A 19,779-nucleotide genomic window follows, 5' to 3' on the forward strand; every position below is an offset into this window, starting at 1 on the left:
TATATATATATATATATGGTCCAACTTGTCGAGTATGGCATTCAAAGCCCTTGTTTCTTTGTCGGTTTTTTGCTTGGGTGTTCTATTTCTGATAGTGGAGTGTTGAGGGCCCCTCCTATTAACGTATTTTTATCTATATGTCTCTTTATTCTGGTTAAGAGTTGACTTGTGTATCTTGCTGCTCTCCTGTTGGGGGCATATATATTTATAATTGTCATATCCACTTGTTGAATACATCCTGGAAGAATAATATAGTGCCCTTCTGTGTCTCTAACTATAGACTTTAGTTTAAAATCCAATCTGTCTGATATTAGAATTGCTACCCCAGCTTTCTTTTGAGGTCCATTGGCGTGAAAGATGGTATTCCATCCCTTCACTTTCAGTCTGAATGTTTCCTTAGGTTCAAAATGAGTCTCTTGTAGACAGCAAATGGATTGGTCATGTATTTTTATCCAATCTGCAACCCTGTGTTGTTTCATGTGAGCATTTCGGGCATTTACATTGAGACTGAATATTGAGAGATATGATTTTAATGATGCCATGTTGCCACTACAGTTTTTGTTTCTATAGATTGTGACTTTCTGTTCTGTATCACTCTTGGGGCCTTTTTACCTTTATAGAACCCCCCTTAATATCTCCTGTAAGGCTGGTTTTGTGGTTACGAAATTGGTCAATGACTGGCGATTCTGATATGTCTTTATTTCTCCATCAATTCTGAATGACAGCCTTGCTGGACAAAGGATCCTTGGCTGCATGTTTTTCTCTGAAAGAGCTTTAAAAATGCCCCCCAACCCTTTCTCTCATTCCAGGTCTGTGTAGACAGGTCTGACGTAATTCTGATACCTTTGCCTTGGTACTTGAGAAATTTCTTTGCCCTGGCCACTTTCAATACTGTATCCTTGGATCTGATATTTGAAAATTGCCTATGACATGACATGGTGTAGGTTTGTCATGGTTGAGCTTGGGAGTGGTCCTCTCTGCCTCTTGGACATGGGTGTTTGTTTCCCTTCGTAGATTAGGGAAGTTTTGAGCCACAATTTTTTCAAATATCTCTTCTAGACCTCTGTTTTTCTCCACCCCCTCGGGGATGCTGATGATTCTGTCATCGGATCGTTTCATTGAGTCAGTAATCTCCCGGAACCTACATTCATGAGTGTGGATTTTTTTAAGTCCAGATTCTATTTTAGTTTTCTCCTCTACTAATCCATGGTCCAATTCGCCGATAAGTCTTCTGTCTCATTCACCCTGGCCATCAAGAGCCTCTAGTTATGACTGCATTTGGCTCATAGAATTTTTAATTTCTGCCAAATTCACTCTCATTTCCGCCTTTAGAGATTCCATATTCTCATTAACATTTTTGTTAATACTTTGTTCAAGTCTACACATCATCTTGACCATTGTTACTCTGAATTCCATTTCTCATAATTTGGTTATATCCATATCCATATCCATTAGTTCTGTGGCAGAGGCCACAGACTCATTGTCTTTTCTTTGCTGGGGGGGATTTCTCCTTCTCGTCATTCTGATGAGGAGAGGTTGCGGGGTTGTCCAGAGCCCAAATTATTGACCAGGACCGAAGCCGTGCGCCCTTGTTTTATAGGGATCTAGGGATGTGGGCTTCTTGATTTTTCAGCCTGCCTTCTGGGGGAGGGGACTGCCACGCTGATACTCAGGCAACCCTGTTTGGGTAGAGTCTCCGTGTCCCCTGAGAGGAGGGATGGGGATGGGCATACTGTGAGTCAGTCTTTCCAGGTTTTTGTTCTCTGGCTTCTTTCCCTGGTGAATTGCTGTGCTTCTTCTGAGAGTCAGAGCAGCAGTGGCTGAATCTCTGCCTCTGTCTCAGAACAGAGGGATCGTGGACCATTCTCCACTGATGTTCTGGCCATTTTAACTCTGTTTCTGTTGGTGCTGCTCAACCCTGCAGTGTACCGGGATGTGCGCCCCACACCCTGCATCCCAGCCCTTACTTCCAGGGCTGGTGCATCTCTGTCCTTTGTGTTTCTAACACCGCCAGCTGCTAGCTGCCAGCCGCCCCCGCGCACTCCTGGAGATCCTGGTCTCAGTCTGGTTCCAGTGAGCACACTGGAGCTCCGATTCAGTCTGGTGGTGCGCATTCCCTGGCTCACAGTCTCAGTCTGCTCTCTCGGGTGCCGGTTGGTGGTTCGCGAGTCCGCCACTCCCCTGTGCAGGTGGCTACCGCATCCTGGCGCCGAACGTGGCAGCTCCCTCCTCCTTCCATTTATATTCCGATATCTGTGCGCAGTTTCATGGCTCCCCACTTTGTACCTCAATACTCAGCACTGGAGATGTTCATCTGTAGAGATCCAGATGTATCTTCCTGCGTCTCATGCTGATTCTGTGGATGTTCAAGCTGGTCTGGTACCTATCCAACTTGACTCAGGGGACTGGCTGAAAAAGGGGTCCCCTACTCCTTTGCCATCTTAACTCCTTGGTCCAGGTGACACTTCCAGTTTAACTGGCTCCAACTCCAGGCATTATGTCATTGCATCCTTTTCTTTCCTTAGCAATGGTCCTTCAGTATTCTTTTCTGCAGGTTTTTAGATGAAGCCACAAAGAAATGTCTACAGCATAAGTTCCAGTTCAGGCAGATACCTGAAAGTTGCACATGCCACTGTGGTGACCACCATCCCCTTCCTGGTGACCACGGCCGCCGCCACCAAGCAACTGACACTGACTAACAAGTAACTAAGTACTCGCCGTCGCCGAGTCTGTCTCATGCTCCCGGCCGCCCGCCACCCGCCCAGCCCCTCTTCTTAAATTTCTTTGATGACTCATTGATAGCTTAGTATTATATTGTTTAGCATTTACATGATTGTGTTTTTTCCAGGTTTTTTTTTTTTTTGGTTTGATTTTTAGCTCTATACTGTTGTGTTTGGAGAAGATGCATGGTATGATTTCAATCTTTTTTTATTTATTGAGGTTTGTTTTGTGAACTGATGTGTGATCAGTTCTGGAGAATGTCCCATGGGATGTCAAAAATATATATTCTGATGTTTTGGGTTCCGTTTGTATATACCCCCCCCCCAATCTGGTGTAGTGTGTCGTTCAAAGACACTGTGTCCTTATTGGTTTTTTGCCTTGATGATCTATCCATTGATTTATGTTGAAAGTAAAGTTACCTAAATTTTATTTTATTTATTTTTTATAATAATATTTTTTATTATATTATGTTAGTCACCATACAGTTCATCCCTGGTTTTTGGTGTAAATTTCCATGATTCATTAATTGTGTATAACACCCAGTGCACCATGCAATATGTGCCCTCCTTACCAGCCTATCCCATCCCCCCCCCCCCCGAAGCCTTTGGTTTGTTTCTCAGAGTCCATAGTCTCTAAATTTTAAAATTCATTTGTCTGGGAAACTCTATGTTTCCTTCAAATCTGAATGACAATTTTGCTGTAGTTTTAGAGGTACTTTTCTTCTCCTTTCAACACTTTCAATATATCATGCTACTTCTTCCTGCCCAGCAAAGTTTCTCTAAATAGAGATGGCACATGGTCAGAATAGTCAAAGCTGAGGTGTGTGTAAACCAAGGTGTTCTGGGACTCTCAACACAGAGGATGGCATGGACTGGTGGTTGGATCTGAGACAGGGTATAGGTCAGAGGCCCCACTATGCTCCACACATGGAGTGCTCTAGTAGGACTGCTAAAGTTAAAGTGGGCACAAGCCAGGGTGGTTTCTAATCTCTCGGCACAGAATGTTTCCTAGGAAGATACTTGAAACTAAAGTGTTTGCAAGCCAGGGTGTCAGGGTCTCCACACTGAGGGTGCCCTGGTGGGCTAAAACTGAGTTGGGTGCAAACTGGAGTATCCTGGGATTTTCAGAGTTTTCAGTTCAGGTGATGTGCTGGACAGGGGGCTCAATCAGTGACTGGTACAGACAGGGGTATTCCAGGACACTCTATATGGAAGATACCCTTATGGGGAAGCTGACTTCAAAGTGAATGGTAGCTTGGGGATTTAAATATGCTCTGCAATAGAGGTGTCCTAGCAAGTCCCCTGAAACCAAAGTGACTCTGGTCTGGAGTGCTTAGTGTTGCTTTTCATTTGTGTCATCTTGGCACTAAGACTGGAGCTGTAGTGAGTGATAACCAGGAATTATCACTGTGTGCACCACTTTATGGCAAGCTTGTGGGGTGGCTGGGGCTGGTGAGGTACTAATTTGTAAAGAGGTATTTTATAAAAGAGGTAGTTTATAAAATGTTGGGTTTCTTTTTTTTTTAAGATTTTATTTATTCGACAGAGATAGAGACAGCCAGCGAGAGAGGGAACACAAGCAGGGGGAGTGGGAGAGGAAGAAGCAGGCTCATTGCAGAGGAGCTTGATGTGGGGCTCGATCCCATAATGCCGGGATCACGCCCTGAGTCTAAGGCAGACGCTTAACTGCTGTGCCACCCAGGCGCCCCTAAATGTTGGGTTTCTATACTGGAGAAAAGGATTATCTGGTGAGTGTGTAAAGTATAATTTAAAAGAGAATAAACTGAGAGTAATATTAATGGAAAAAAAGAACAGGTAAAAAAAGAGGCATTGCTGGGAAGATAAGGGAAAAACTGAAACTGAATAAAATCTTTGTTTCAGTTTTTTCCTTATCTTCCCAGCAAACTAATGAATCATCGAACTTTACATCAAAAACCAGGGATGTACTGTATGGTGACTAACATAATATAATAAAAAATATTATTAAAAAAATAAAGTTTTTTGGTTGAAATAATAAAAATAAAAAAGGAGATTTCATCATATAGAACTATGTAAACTTTATTAATATCTGAATGTATAACAGCAGAGAAAAAGCATTGTCATAGTAAAGGTGTAAGGATAGTTTAACCTGCTTCCATTAAGAGTTAAATAAGTAATAGGAAAATTAAAGGTTAGAGAGACAGCATTAAAAATTATAATAATTAAGGAAGTCCAACTAATATATTTCCTGGGGGAGGAAAGAAAAATCAAAATTTTAAATAAAAGACATCAAAATAAAAGGAAGATAATTTATAAAATGAAAGAGTTGAATGTTAAAATGAAAGGATCCATTTTATTCTCAGAGCAGGAAGTTGTAAACAGAAACCATACAGCATGGTGCAATTTTCTGAAATCCATGAGCACGAGAAACATAGAGACTCCCTCAAGATCATTCAGAGAGAGAATAAACGAATATACATAAACATAAAATTACTGTGAGTTTTAGTGCATGGGTCATCAATGTAGGTAAGGAAGTGGGAAGATAGGGAAGACACCCTCAAATCTAAAGTCAAATTTTAAATTTAAATTCTTTACAAAATTAAAATAATAATAGTTATGAGGGTAGAATCCTTGAATATCTGTAAAATAGGTTGCTTTGTTGTTATTTGTTGTTGTTGTTGCTGTTATATTGGCTGTCCAATATGAGATAATTTTTTTCTGGTTATAGTATTTTAGCTTTAAAATTACTTTCTCGATAATAGAGATAAAAATAATATCATTATCTGAAAAGATCATTTAACTCAAGCATCTGAGATTAGGGTTTATAAAAAAATAAATTAAGGTGCTGTTAAATTAAAGGAGAAATTTAGGCCTCATCATAAAAATATATTCATAAACAAAATACCTCTTTCACCTCTACTACCTGCTTTTTCCAGGTCATCACAAAACCTTACTAGGAATGGTGACATACATTCAAGTTTTCAGTTCTTATTTCCAGTCAGCTTTCTCAACAGTCTACGCTTGTCAGAGGGTGATCAAATTTAAATGTCAGGTGATCATTTCACTCCTCTACTCAAAATCATCTGTGGTTTTCCTCTCATGCAGAGTAAAATTGAACAACTTCACATGAACCACATTGTCCCCTGGTCCTGCTGCCAAAAACTAGTTGTAGCCCATAGCCAGCATTCAATAAATAATGACTAAAACACTGAATGTGAAAATTAATCATAGTCCTGTCCATAAATGTATAGCCAACAAAGAATTAAAAACACAGTCTACTGATTACTCAGTGAGATTTATTATTGGCTGTTAGCAATTAGGCCACCCAATGGATAAAAACATAACATTATATTCCCTTTGGAATAGAGCAGCTTGATAAATTATAACACTTGGACAATGCTCAAGGGTGTAGGAGACCAGTCAGAAAAGTAAAATTGCCAAGATCTTAAGGTCCCCTCTTTCTTCCTACTGTGGTCTCAATAAAGCCAGTTTTGGAAGTTATATGACTTTTCAGAGGATCAACACATGTAATTATGTGTTTTGAAATGCGATACTATAATATCCTTCTGCCCTTGTGATGGCAATACTCACTATAAGCAGCTTAAGATGATGAGAGAGAGGAATTTTCGTGTGTCACATTTAAAGGTATACTACTAAATGATTTTTGGAAGAAAAAATTACTTACACTTAAAATATTTTAGATTTAATAATTCATTTTGGATTTGAGAAAAACAGGAGTTAAAATACTAATATGGACTCTGGGAAACAAACTGAGGGCTTCAGAGGGGAGGGGCATGGGGGAATGGGAGAGGCTGGTGATGGGTATTAAGGAGGGCAAGTATTGCATGGTGCACTGGGTGTTATATGCAAGTAATGAATCATGGAATTTTACATCAAAAACGGGGGATGTACTGTATGGTGACTAACAATATAATAAAAAATATTATTAAAAATAAAAATAAAATACTAATTTTTGCAAATAACGAAAACTAAAATAATGTAAAGGGATAATTTTATTCTTTGCTGCACAAATTGATTTAACAATGCCAGGTTTCTCTGTGCCAGGTTTCTCTGTGGTGAGTTTCTCTGTGGGAGAAATACATATTTTTAAATTTTCTTAAATTTAAGATGTTCCACTTTTTAATAACTTTTAATAATTCTATCATATAATATTTTTCTTAAGAGCATATATGATAATTATGAAGTGTATAGCTGTTAGTGATATATTTTGGCATTTAACACACTAAGTTTAAAGTATTAAATGTTAAATTAAACCACAACAATTAATAAGAGTGATGAATAAAGAAACTCAAGATGAAACTTAAAAAAAATAATAATAACACTAAGTGTTGAAGGTGGAATGTTATATCTCCATCCCCCAAAACATTAATCACATGTGTATGAGTTAGATAGAATCTTCAAGAACTCTTTAAGGCAATATTTCCCATTCATTTTATATCTGTCACATTAGAAGTGACAAGCATATTTAGGTTTTTCTTACTCCATCACTCGAGCTGTTAGTAATATTATAAGTTGAAGAATTCATGGTATTTTAATGGGGATATATATGTTATATAATGTCTCTCTGTTTATATATATATATATAGAGAGAGAGAGAGAGAGAGAGAGAAATCAATTTAATTTAATTATTACAAACATATATTTTAAGTAATTCAGAAGATTTTTACATCTTGGACTGAAATATACTCTAAAATGTTATAAAATATCTGCAATTGTATTTTCTAATATATTAAAATTTTTTATATTACCATTTTTCCAAATCCAACAACCAGTATTTATTCAGGATCTTTTCATTATCCATCAAAATGGAGAGAGGCTAATCATCTACTTAGGATAATTAGAATAAGAAGGTGTGGGAGAGAATATTGTATAGTACAATCTTAATATTTTATTAAATTTACATGAAATTTGATGAATAAAATCTGTGCAAATAGAAGAAACTGCCATGTCACTGTAAAAGAAATTGACTGCCACACTCATTAGACTAAAAGTATTTGTATTTACTCCAACAGTGTGTTGACCCTTTTTCCTGCCACAGATTTCAATTCCATTAATCTTATGGGNNGGAAAGAGGAAGACAAGGAAAGGGATTGGGTAGGGCTGGGCTTGAAGACTGTAATAGGTTGAAAGTACATGCATTGTAGGATTAGATATATAAATATGATGAAAAAAAGTAAAAAAAAAAAGCTTGTGGAGAAAATATTTTGTTTAACTCATAGTATAATGGGAAAAATCAGATGACAGGGGGAATAGTGAATAAATTGGTGACTAGGAAGCCAGTAATCTTGGCTCATATAACGTAGGATTTTTGATAGCCACAGTAATCAGGACATGTATCATATGGAAGTATGCACATAAAACTATATAATTTTGTGACAAATAATTTGAGTATTATGAATGAGAAAGAAGCTAGATTGATTTATATTTAATCTTTAAATTTTTTTAAATATAAGAACATCTCTAAACTGAGTGTTTTGCAGAGAGTAAGGAGGTTAAAGAGTTCATAGATTGCAGAAGGTCTGTAATCATTGTTTTTCCCTAAGAATTTTTTAATACTCAACTTCTTAAAGGTAGGCTGAAACAGGTTTTGTTGTTCATGGATATGATGAAGAGAACTTACGATTGAGAAACAATTTAATAGTTGTTGGTTTGTCACTCTGAAAACTGAGAGATATAGGAAGGATAGATTGTTGTTCAGGTTTTGATAAAGTCAGTTGAAATTTTCAACACTTCAGGGTTTTTCACAGGACATATGTGGACAACATAATAATGGCACATTTCCATGAATTGAAACTAAAGTGGTTCAGTAAAGCAATGTTATTCAAGTAATGATTGGTGATCGATATACTGAGTAGGAACTAGATGAAAGTAATCTCTGTGTTTAATAGTTTGCATGACTGCCATATTTAGAAACCCATTTTATGTTCAGTACTGAAAGAAATTGATAATGATGTTTTATTGCTCTATTTTTATACAGATTATGCCTCCAATACTGACAAATCTCACAGTTGTGACAGAATTTATCCTCATGGGATTTTCTACCGACAAAAATATATACATTTTGCATTTAGCGCTCTTCTTTTTTATTTACTTCTGTGCTCTGATGGGCAACATCCTCATTATTATGATCACAACTTTGGACCAGAATCTCCACACCCCCATGTACTACTTCTTGAATAATTTATCCTTTTGGGATCTCTGCCTAATTTCAATCACCATTCCCAAATCCATTGCCAACTCCTTGTCTCACAGTAACTCCATCTCATTCACTGGCTGTGTTGCGCAGGTCTTTCTGGTGGTTTTTTCAGCAACTACAGAACTACACCTCCTGACGGCAATGTGCTTTGACCGCTATGCTGCCATATGCCATCCCCTGCACTATGAAATCATCATGAACAAAGACATGTGTGTTCAGTTGACAGCTGCATCTTGGCTGGGTGGGGGTCTGATTGCTCTGATGCACACAGTCGGTACCTTCTCCTTATCCTACTGTGGGTCTAACATAGTCCATCAGTTCTTTTGTGACATCCCCCAGTTATTGGCTATTTCTTGCTCAGAAAATTTAATGAGAGAAATTGTACCTATCCTCATTAGTGTGGTGTTGGATATCTGCTGTTTTATTTACATCATTATCTCCTACATTTACATCTTTGCCACTGTCAAGAGGATTCCATCAACAGAAGGTCAGTCAAAAGCCTACTGCACTTGCCTTCCACATTTGGTGGTAGTTGTATTATTTCTCTTCTCTGGCATCTTTACTTACCTGAAGCCAACTTCAGGGATTCCTTCCATTAGTGACCTTTTAATTTCTATATTCTACACAATGGTGCCTCCAACCTTCAATCCCATTATATACAGTCTAAGAAATAATGTCATGAAAACGTCATTGTGGAGTTTGCTAAAAAAAAATTCACCAAAAAGTAAAAGCTATTCCCCATTTTTTTGCATTTTCAATAATAAATACCATCTACACTTTTACACACACTATTTCTTAGTATTTTTGCTTTTAACTTTTTGTAGAACAATTACAGGTTTAAAAAAATTGAGAGGGAATACAGAAATTTTCGATATAACTACTACATCCACAAATCCATAACCTTCCTGAGTAACAACAGAAATCACCAGAATCACATATTTTTAAATAATTTTTATTATGTTATGTTAGTCACCATACAGTATATCCTTAGTTTTTGATATAGTGTTCCATGATTCATTATTTGTGTATAGCACTCATGCAATACGTGTGTATAACACCCATGCAATACGTGCTCCATGAAATATGTGACCTCCTTTATACCCATCACTGGCCTATCCCAATCCCCCACCCCCGTGTCCTCTGAAGCCCTCAGTTTGTCAAATATTTTAACAAAAATATACTTACATTGGAACCTCATGATTAATCCAAAGTCCATAGTTTACATTAGGGATGTTTTGCATCTGTGGGTTTGGAAAAACACATAATGACATACATTCATCACTATAATGTCTCACAGACCATTTGTACTACCCCAAAACTCCACCATACCTGGCCCATTTTTGTTCCCTAACCCCTATCAGACCAGGTATTCAATGCTCTTTTTATAGTCTCCATATTTTTTGGCTTTCCCAGAATGTCATGTAGTTGGAATCATACAATATACAATCTATTCAGACTGGCTTCTCTTATTTAGATACATTTGAAATGTCCTCCATGTAATATTGTGGCTAGATAGCTCATTTCCTTTTATTTATTTATTTTTTTAATTTTTATTATGTTATGTTAGTCACCATGCAGTACATCCTTAGTTTTTGATGTAGTGTTCCATTATTCATTCTTTTCATATAACACCCAGTGCACCATGCAATACATGCTCTCCTTAATACCATCACCAACCTATCCCAATCCCCCAACCCCACCCCTCTGAAGCCCTCAGTTTCATTTCCTTTTATTTCTGTATAACATCCCATTATCTTCCTGTACCACAATTATTTATCCACTCACCTACCAAAGAACATCTTGGTTTCCTCCAAATTTTGGCAACAATAAAGCTGCTATAAGCATCCTTGTGAAGTTTCCTTTGGATAAATATAGAGGAGCATGGTAAAATTGTATTCAGTTTTTAAAATTTTTATTCTAGTATACTTAACATAAAGTGTTATATTAGTTTCAATTGTACAATATAATGATTCAACATTTTCATACGTCACCCTATGTTCATCACAACAAATGCATTCCTTAATCCCCATCACCTATTTCATCCATCTCCCCACACACCTCCCCTCTGGTAAACATCGGTTTGTTCTCTATACTTGAATCTATTCCTTGTTTTTGTTTGTTTGTTTGTTTGTTTTGTTTTTTTGTTTTTTTTCCCATATTTTTTCTTTGCTCAATTGTTTGGTTTCCACATACTAGTGAAATCATATGGTATTTATCTTTCTCAGACTGACTTATTTCACTTAGTATCATACTCTTTCTCCATCCATGTCTATGCAAATGGAAAGATTTCATTCTTTTTTATGGCTGAATAATATTCTATTTTATACATATATACCCCTTCTTATTTATCCATTCATCTACTGATGCTCATTTGAGCAGATTCTATATTTTGGGTATTGTAAATAATGTTGCAATAAACATAGGGGTGTATGTAACCCTTTCAATTTGTGTTTTTGTATTTTTTTGGGTAAATCCTCCAAAAGTGCAATTACTAGATCATATGGTGGTTCTATTTTTAATTTTTTTGAGGAGTTTCCATACTGTTTTACCCAGTGGCTGCACCTATTTTTATTTCCACCAACAGTGTAAGAGGGTTCCATTAGCTCCACATCCTTGCCAACACCTGTTGTTTCTTGTGTTGTTGATTTTAGCCATTCTGACAGGTGTGAGGTGATATCTCATTGTGGTTTTGATTTGCATTCCTTGATGATGAGTGATGTTGAGCATCTTTTCATGTGTCTGTTGGCCAGCTGGAAGTCTTCTGAGAGAAATGTCTGTTCATGTCTTCTGCCCATTTTTAATTGGAATATATTCCCCCCTGGGTGTTGAATTATATAAGTTCTTTGTGTATTTTGTATACTAACCCATTATCAGATATGTTATTTGTAAATATCTTCTCTCAACACACAGGTTGCCTTTTAGATTTCTTGATTGTCTCCTTCATTGTGCAGAGTGTTTTTTTCTTTTTTCTATGCAGTCCCATAGTTTATTTTTGCTTATTTCCCTTAACTCAGGAGACAAACATAGAAACATTTTGCTGTGGCAGATGTAAGAGTTATTACTGCCACTGCTCTCTTCTAGGACTTTTATGGTTTCACGACTCATATTTAGCTCTTTAACCCATTTTGAATTTATTTTTTGTTTGTGGTGTAAGAAAGTGGTCCAGTTTAATTCTTCTGACAATAGCTGCTTAGTTTTCTCAATACTATTTGCTCATGAGGCTATCTTTTTTCCTCCATTGAATATTTTCTCCTCCATTGTCAACAATTAATTGACCATGTAATTGTAAGTTTATTTCTGGATTTTCTATTGTGTTCTATTGAAGTATGTGCCTGTTTTTGTGCTACTGCCACACTATTTTTACTACTACAACGTTGTAATATAACTTGAAGTCTGGAACTGTTACACCTCCACTTTGCTTTTCTTTTTCAAGATTGTTTTGGCTATTCAAAGTCTTTTCTGATTACGTATGAATTTTAAGATTCTTTGCTCTAGTTCAGTGAAAAATGCTGCCGGTGCTTTGATAGGGATTGAATTAAATGCATAGATTGTTTTGGGTAGTATAGATATTTTAACAATATTTAGTCTTAAAGTTCATAAGCAGGAAAATGACAAGGATGCCCACTCTCGCCATTATTATTGAACATAGTACTGGAAGTCTTTGCGACGGCAACCAGGCAACAAAAAGGGATAAAAGGTATCCAAATTGGAAAAGAAGAAGTCAAACTGTCTCTCCTTGCAGATGACATGATACTCTATATGGAAAACCTAAAAGAATCCACCCAAACTACTAGAAGTTATAGAGCAATACAGTAATGTGGCGGGATATAAAATCAATGCTCAGAAATCGGTTGCATTTCTATACACGAACAATGAGACTGAAGAAAGAGAAATTAGGGAATCCATTCCATTTACAATAGCACCAAAAATCATACACTATCTCGGAATTAACAAGAGATGTAAAGGATCTATATTCTAGAAACTACAGATCATTCCTGAAAGACATTGAAGAAGACACAAAAAGATGGAAAAATATTCCATGCTCATGGATTGGAAGAATTAACATAGTTAAAACGTCTATGCTACCCAGAGCAATCTACACTTCCAGTGCCATCCTGATCAAAATACCAATGATTTTTTTCAAAGAACTGGAACAAACAGCCATTAAATATGTGTGGAACCAGAAAAGACCCTGAATCACCAAGGAATTGTTGAAAAGGAAAAACAAAGCTGGGGGCATCACGTTGCTAGATTTCAAGTTGTACTACAAAGCTGTGATAACAAAGACAATATGGCAATGGCACAAAAACAGACACATAGACCAATGGAACAGAATAGAGAACCCAGATATGGACCCTCGGCTAGTTGGGCAACTAATCTTTCATAAAGCAGGAAAAAACATCCAGCGGAAAAAGGACAGTCTCTTCAATAAATGGTGCTGGGAACATTGGACAGCTACATGCAAAAGAATGAAACTTGACCACTCTCTCACACCATACACAAAGATAAACTCCAAATGGATGAAATGACTTGATGTGAGACAGGAATCCATCAAAATCCTAGAGGAGAGCATAGGCAGCACCTTTACGACATTGGCCATAGTAATCTTTTTCATGACACATCTCCAAAGGCAAGAGAAACAAAAGGTAAAATGAACTTGTGGGACTTCATCAAGATAAAAAGCTTCTGCACAGCCAAGAAATAGTAAAAACAAAAACAAAAACAAAAACAAAAAAAACCTAAGAGGCAGCCCACCAGAATGGGAGAATATATTTGCAAATGATACTACAGATCAAAGACTGGCATCCAAGATCCACAAAGAACTTCTCAAACTCAATACATGAGAAACAAATAAAGAAATCATAAAATGGGCAGAAGATATGAACAGACACTTTTCCAATGAAGACATACAAATGGCTAATAGACACATGAAAAAGTGTTCAAAATCATTAGCCATGAGGGAAATTCAAATCAGAACCACATTGAGATACCACCTTACACCAATTAGAATGGCAAAAATGGACAAGGCAGGAAACAACAAATGTTGGAGAGGATTTGGAGAAAGGGGATCCCTCCTACATTGTTGTTGGGAATGGAAGATGGTACAGCCACTTTTGGAAAACAGTGTGGAGGTCCCTTAAAAGTTAAAAAATGAGCTACCCTATGATACAGCCATTGCACTACTGGGTATTTACCCCAAAGATACAGACGTAGTGAAGAGAAGGGCCATATCCACCCCAATGTTCATGGCAGAATTGTCCACAATAGCTAAATCTTGGAAGGAGCCGAGATACCCTACAACAGATGACTGGATTAAGAAGTTGTGGTCCATATATACAATGGAATATTACTCAGCTATCAGAAAGAATGAGTTCTTAACTTTTGCTGCAACATGGACGACACTGGAGGAGATAATGCTAAGTGAAATAAGTCAAGCAGAGAAAGACAATTATCATATGGTTTCTCTCATCTATGGAACATAAGACCTAGGAAGATCGGTAGGAGAAGATAGGGATAAAGAAAGTGGGGTGTAATCAGAAGGGGGAATGAAGCATGAGAGACTATGGACTCTAAAAAACAAACTGAGGGCTTCAGAAGGGAGGGGTGGGGGAATGGGATTAGCTCGTGATAGGTAGTAAGGAAGGCATGTATTGCATGGTGCAGTGGGTGTTATATGCAACTAATGTATCATGGAACTTTACATCAAAAACCAGGGATGTACTGTATGGTGACTAGCATAATATAATAAACAGGACAGTAGGAAAGGTTGCAATTCAGACATAATCATCTGAGGTGGTGAACTTTGGAGGGTGGATAACACACAAAAAAAGAGGAGAGATTGGGGGCAGTAAAGACTCATGAAGTGAAATTGGAGGAACTGATTACAATTTGAGTATGGAGGGGGAATGACTGGCACTGGTGATGGACAGCAAAGCAGGCACTTGTCCTGAAGCAAACTTAGTCACATAAGGGGTTAAAGAGAGGGCAGCTTCCACCCATGTCGCAGATGGGTTTCTTGGCACAGTGACATGAAATTTGAGTTGCATGTACTTTTCAGATCAATATGTGTGGAAGAACATGAAAAAAACGATTGACACAAAGTAAGGTCAGCAAAACTTTCCCCTGCCTTGTCAAGAATTGGTATCCAACATTGTCCACTGAACTATCCTTTTATTTCCTACTTTGCTTGGTCACCAGTGGACTGTCATGGAAGGGCATCGATCTTATGGAATCAATTTCCTACTAAGTAGGCCCTAAAGATGTTATCAGTCTGAACCTGTCTTTTAACCTCATTTCAGGATAGCAGTAAGTCTTTCTTCCAGGGGAATATCTACCACTGTCTCAAGAGTGTTGCAGAGTTGGATATATTCTCAGATGAATCCCGTGTTTCCAGGACCCCAATATTATTTAGTGGACATAAAGAAAAAAAAAGTTGAAGATAATATCCTTTTTTAATTTTTTAATTTAAATTTAGTTAGCTAACATATAGTATAATATTGGTTTCAGGAGTAGAATTTAGTGATTCATTACTTACATATAACACCCAATGCTTATCCCAACAAGTGCTCTCATTAATATCCATCACACATTTAGCCCAACACCCACCCCTCTATTATTATTTTAAAATACACTGTCCTGGGGTGCCTGGGTTGTTCAGTAAGTTAAGCATTTGACTCTTGATTTTGGCTCAGGTCATGATCCTGGGGTCATGAGATTAAGCCCAGTATCAGGCTCCACACCTGGCAGGGGGTTTGCTCAAATTCCTTTCTCTTCCTCTGCCCTTCCTCATTCATCCTCTCACTCTCTCTAAATAAGTAAATAAATAAAAATTTTAAAATGCATTGTTGTACTTTAGGATTTAATTATGTAATCCGCATGACAATCACAAAGAAAATATCTATATAAGACATCAAAAAATCACAAAAAAGTAAAAATATGTAACTATAAAAAAATCAAATAAACACAAAGGAAAGCAGTAATGAAGAAAAAGACAGACAAAAAAAACCCTATAAGACATACAGAAAATGGATATCAAAATGACAAAAGTAAGTCTTTCTGTATCAGTAACTACTTTAGATGTAAATAAACTAAGCTCCTCAAACGGGCATAAACTGGCAGATAGAATTTTGCAAAATGACTTTAATATACACTGTCTAATTAACTAGACTCATTTATAATGATAATTACTGGAATACTCAGAGAAAAAGGTAATATAGAGGACTTAAATAGAACTATAGATTGATTGTACCTAGTAAACATATGCCGAACACTCCATCAAACAGCAGTAAAATTAACATACTTTTCTCAAGTTCACATTTTCTACATTTTCTAGGATAGACCATGTTGTAGGATAAAAAATGAGCCTTATTTTCACAGTTTGAAATCATACAAAACACGATGATAATCAGAATGGAATGAACCTAAATGTCAATAACATAAATAAAACTGAAAATTGAACAAGTGTATGGGCATAGAACAAAGATTCAACAACCAATGGACTAAGGGTGAAACCACCAGGGAAATTAGAATATATGTTAATTCAATGCAACTGAAAACTCAAAAATGCCAAAACTTATGGGATGATGCAATAACTGTGGTAAGATAGAGATTTATAACTATAAGGATTTGTATTGCAAAAGCAAAGATTTCAAATCCACAACCTAAGTTTAAGTTTTAAGAAACTAGGGGAGGAAAAAAAACCTAAACCCAAAGCTAAAGTATGAAGGACATAAAATAGATTCTTGCTAAAACAAATTACAGAGAATAGAAAGACAATGGCAAAAAATGAATACTGATAATTGGTTCTATTGGGAAAGAAGAATTTCCTCTACCCTTCAGTATTCTTCCAACTGGACTAAAAACCAAATTGACATGAGAGAGACTAACAAGGAAAAATCAAATTTAATAGTGTAAATACAAGGAATCCCACAAACATGGAAGTTCCAAAGACAGTGAGGCAACATGACATGTATATAAGCTAAAGAGTGAGTAGGGGTCTGAGAATACAAAGGGGAGAAATACTATTAGCAGGAAGGTGAGAGGAGATATTTGGAATATAAATATCCTATTATAGAGGTAATTTTTTTAGGTAAAGAGGAATCTGTTAATAGGTTTCTTTTGCATACAGGCAGGCAGTTGAGGGAGAGGTGAAGAGCTTTTCCTGAATCTGCTGGGATTTGATTGCTTTTATTTCAAAATGGTGTTGATGCCAATGAGGCCCATCTAGAGGTAGCCTGCCTTTGTCTCCTACAGTTCTTACAAAGATGAACAAAGTAGACAAACTGATAACTACATAAACAAAGAAAATAAGAGAAGACACCAGTAACTTGAACCAGAAATTAAAGTTAGGACCTAATTACTGATTTTACAAAAATAAGAAGGATTATAAGAAATTATTTTGAACAATTTTACACCAACATCTTGAATAACCTAGATGAAATGAACAATTACCTAGAAAGACAAAAAATCAGACAGAATCATAAAGAAATAGAAAATATGAGGGATGCCTGGGTGGCTCAGTCAATTAAGCATCTTCCTTCAGCCCAGGGTCCTGGGATCAAGTCCTGTATCAGGGTCCTTCCTGAGCTAGGAGTCTGCTTCTCCCTCTGTCTGCCACTCCTCCTTCTTGTGCTCTGTCTCTAACAAATAAATGAATAAAATATTTAAAAGAAGAAATAGAAAATATGAATACATACATAAAGAGGAGAGGTATTGAATCACTTAAAACTAAAATTCCTGAATGTGATAAATTCACTTATGAATTCTTCCAAACACTTAAAAAATATAGCAACATTTTAAAACTCATCCAAAAATTGAATAGAACACAATCTCATTGTAAAGTGCCAAGACAATAGTGATACCAAAGACAGAGCGTGGCACTAGAAGAAAGAACTACTTCATATCAATACCTCTTATGCATGTGTTCATACAAAAATTCTCAACAAAATAGAGACAAATTGAATTTTCAAACATTTTAATAAGATTATAAATGCCTTGGCTATGTGGGATTTATTGCTGGGTTGCAAGATCATCAAATATTTAAATATCAATCACTGTGGGAATTTTGAGGAGTTAAGATGGCAGAGGAGTAGGGGACCCCTTTTTCAGCCGGTCCCCTGACTCGAGGTGGATAAGTACAAGACCATCCTGAACATCCACGGAATCAGCATGAGACCCAGGAAGATACATCTGGATCTCTACAAAGGAACATCTCCATCGCTGAGTATTGAGGTGCGAAGCGGGGAGCCATGAAACTGCACAAAGATATCAGAAGATAAACAGAAGAGGGAGGGAGCTGCCGCATTTGGGTGCTGGGAAGTGGTAGCCACCTGCATGGAGGAGCAGGCAGACTAGCGGACAGGCACCCGTGAGAGAGCAGACTGAGACTATGAGCCGGGGAACGCGTGCACCAGACTAAAATGGAGCTCCGTGTGCTCACTGGAACCAGACTGAGACCAGGAGCTCCGGGAGGGCGTGGGGGTGGCTGGTGGTTGGTGGTGTTAGAAACACAAAGGACAGAGACACGCTGGCCCTGGAAGTGAAGGCTGGGATGCCGGGTGTGCAGCGCACATCCCGGGTCACTGCAGGGTTGAGCAGCACCAACAGAAACAGAGTTAAAGTGGCCAGAACATCAGTGGAGAATGGTTCGTGATCCCTCTGTTCTGAGACTGAGGCTGATATTCAGCTACTGCTGCTCTGACTCTCAGAGGAGGCACAGCAACCCTCCTGGAAAAGCCGCCAGAGAACAAAAGCCTGGAAATACCAGCTCACAGTGTGACCATCCCCATCACCGCTTGTAGGTGACATGGAGACTCTACCCAAACAGGGTTGCCTGAGTATCTGCGCGGCAGGCCCCTCCCCCAGAAGGCAGGCTGAAAAATCAAGAAGCCCACATCCCTAAGATCCCTATAAAACAAGGGTGCACTGCCTGGGTTCTGGTTAATAATTTGGGCTCTGGACAACCCCACAACCTCTCCTCATCAGAATGACGAGAAGGAGAAATCCCCCCAAGCAAAGAAAAGACAATGAGTCTCTGGTCTCTGCTACAGAACTAATGGATATGGATATAACCAAATTGTCAAAAATGGAATTCAGAGTAACAATGGTCAAAATGATGTGTGGACTATGTGACTTTTGTTCTGTATCACTCTTGGGGCCATTTTACTTTTATAGACCCCCCTTAATATCTCCTATAGGGCTGGTTCGTGGTTACAAAATTGATCAATGACTGGCGATTCTGAAAGACCTTTATTTCTCCATCAATTCTGAATGGCAGCTTTGTTGGATAAAGGATCCTTGGCTGCATGTTTTTCTCTGAAAGAGCTTTAAAAATGCCCCCCAACCCATTCTCTCATTCCAGGTCTGTGTAGACTGGTCTGACGTCATTCTGATACCTTTGTGTTGGTACATGAGAAATTTCTTTACCCTGGCTGCTTTCAATACTGTATCCTTGGAGCTATCAGAAAGAACGAGTTCTCAACATTTGCTACAACATGGACAGCACTGGAGGAGATAATGCTAAGTGAAATAAGTCAAGCAGAGAAAGACAACTATCATATGATTTCTCTCATCTATGGAACATAAGAACTAGGATGATCGGTAGAAGAAAGGGATAAAGAAAGGGGGGTAATCAGAAGGGAGAATGAAACATGAGAGACTATGGACTATGAGAAACAAACTGAGGACTTCAGAGGGGAGGGGGGTGGGGGAATGGGATAGGCTGGTGATGGGTAGTAAGGAGGGCACCTATTACATGGTGCACTGGGTGTTATACACAACTAATGAATCATCGAGCCTTACATCGGAAACCGGGGATGTACTGTATGGTGACTAACATAATATAATAAAAAATCATTAAAATAA

At 37.7% G+C, this 19,779-nt stretch overlaps 1 protein-coding gene across 1 annotated transcript; it reads left to right on the forward strand.

Moving 5' to 3' along the window:
* Positions 1 to 2,562: 2,562 nt before the first annotated feature.
* Positions 2,563 to 9,624, forward strand: LOC121100816 (olfactory receptor 14A16-like; the record flags this gene model as incomplete). Its single annotated transcript, XM_040622730.1, has 3 exons — positions 2,563 to 2,702; positions 7,733 to 7,814; positions 8,698 to 9,624. Coding segments are annotated over exons 1-3 (1,149 nt in total), but the record flags the coding sequence as incomplete, so codon positions are not given.
* Positions 9,625 to 19,779: the final 10,155 nt, after the last annotated feature.

This window comes from Ursus maritimus, unplaced genomic scaffold (genome assembly GCF_017311325.1).
Source record: "Ursus maritimus isolate PB19 unplaced genomic scaffold, ASM1731132v1 scaffold_5, whole genome shotgun sequence".
Classification (NCBI taxonomy): domain Eukaryota; kingdom Metazoa; phylum Chordata; class Mammalia; order Carnivora; family Ursidae; genus Ursus; species Ursus maritimus.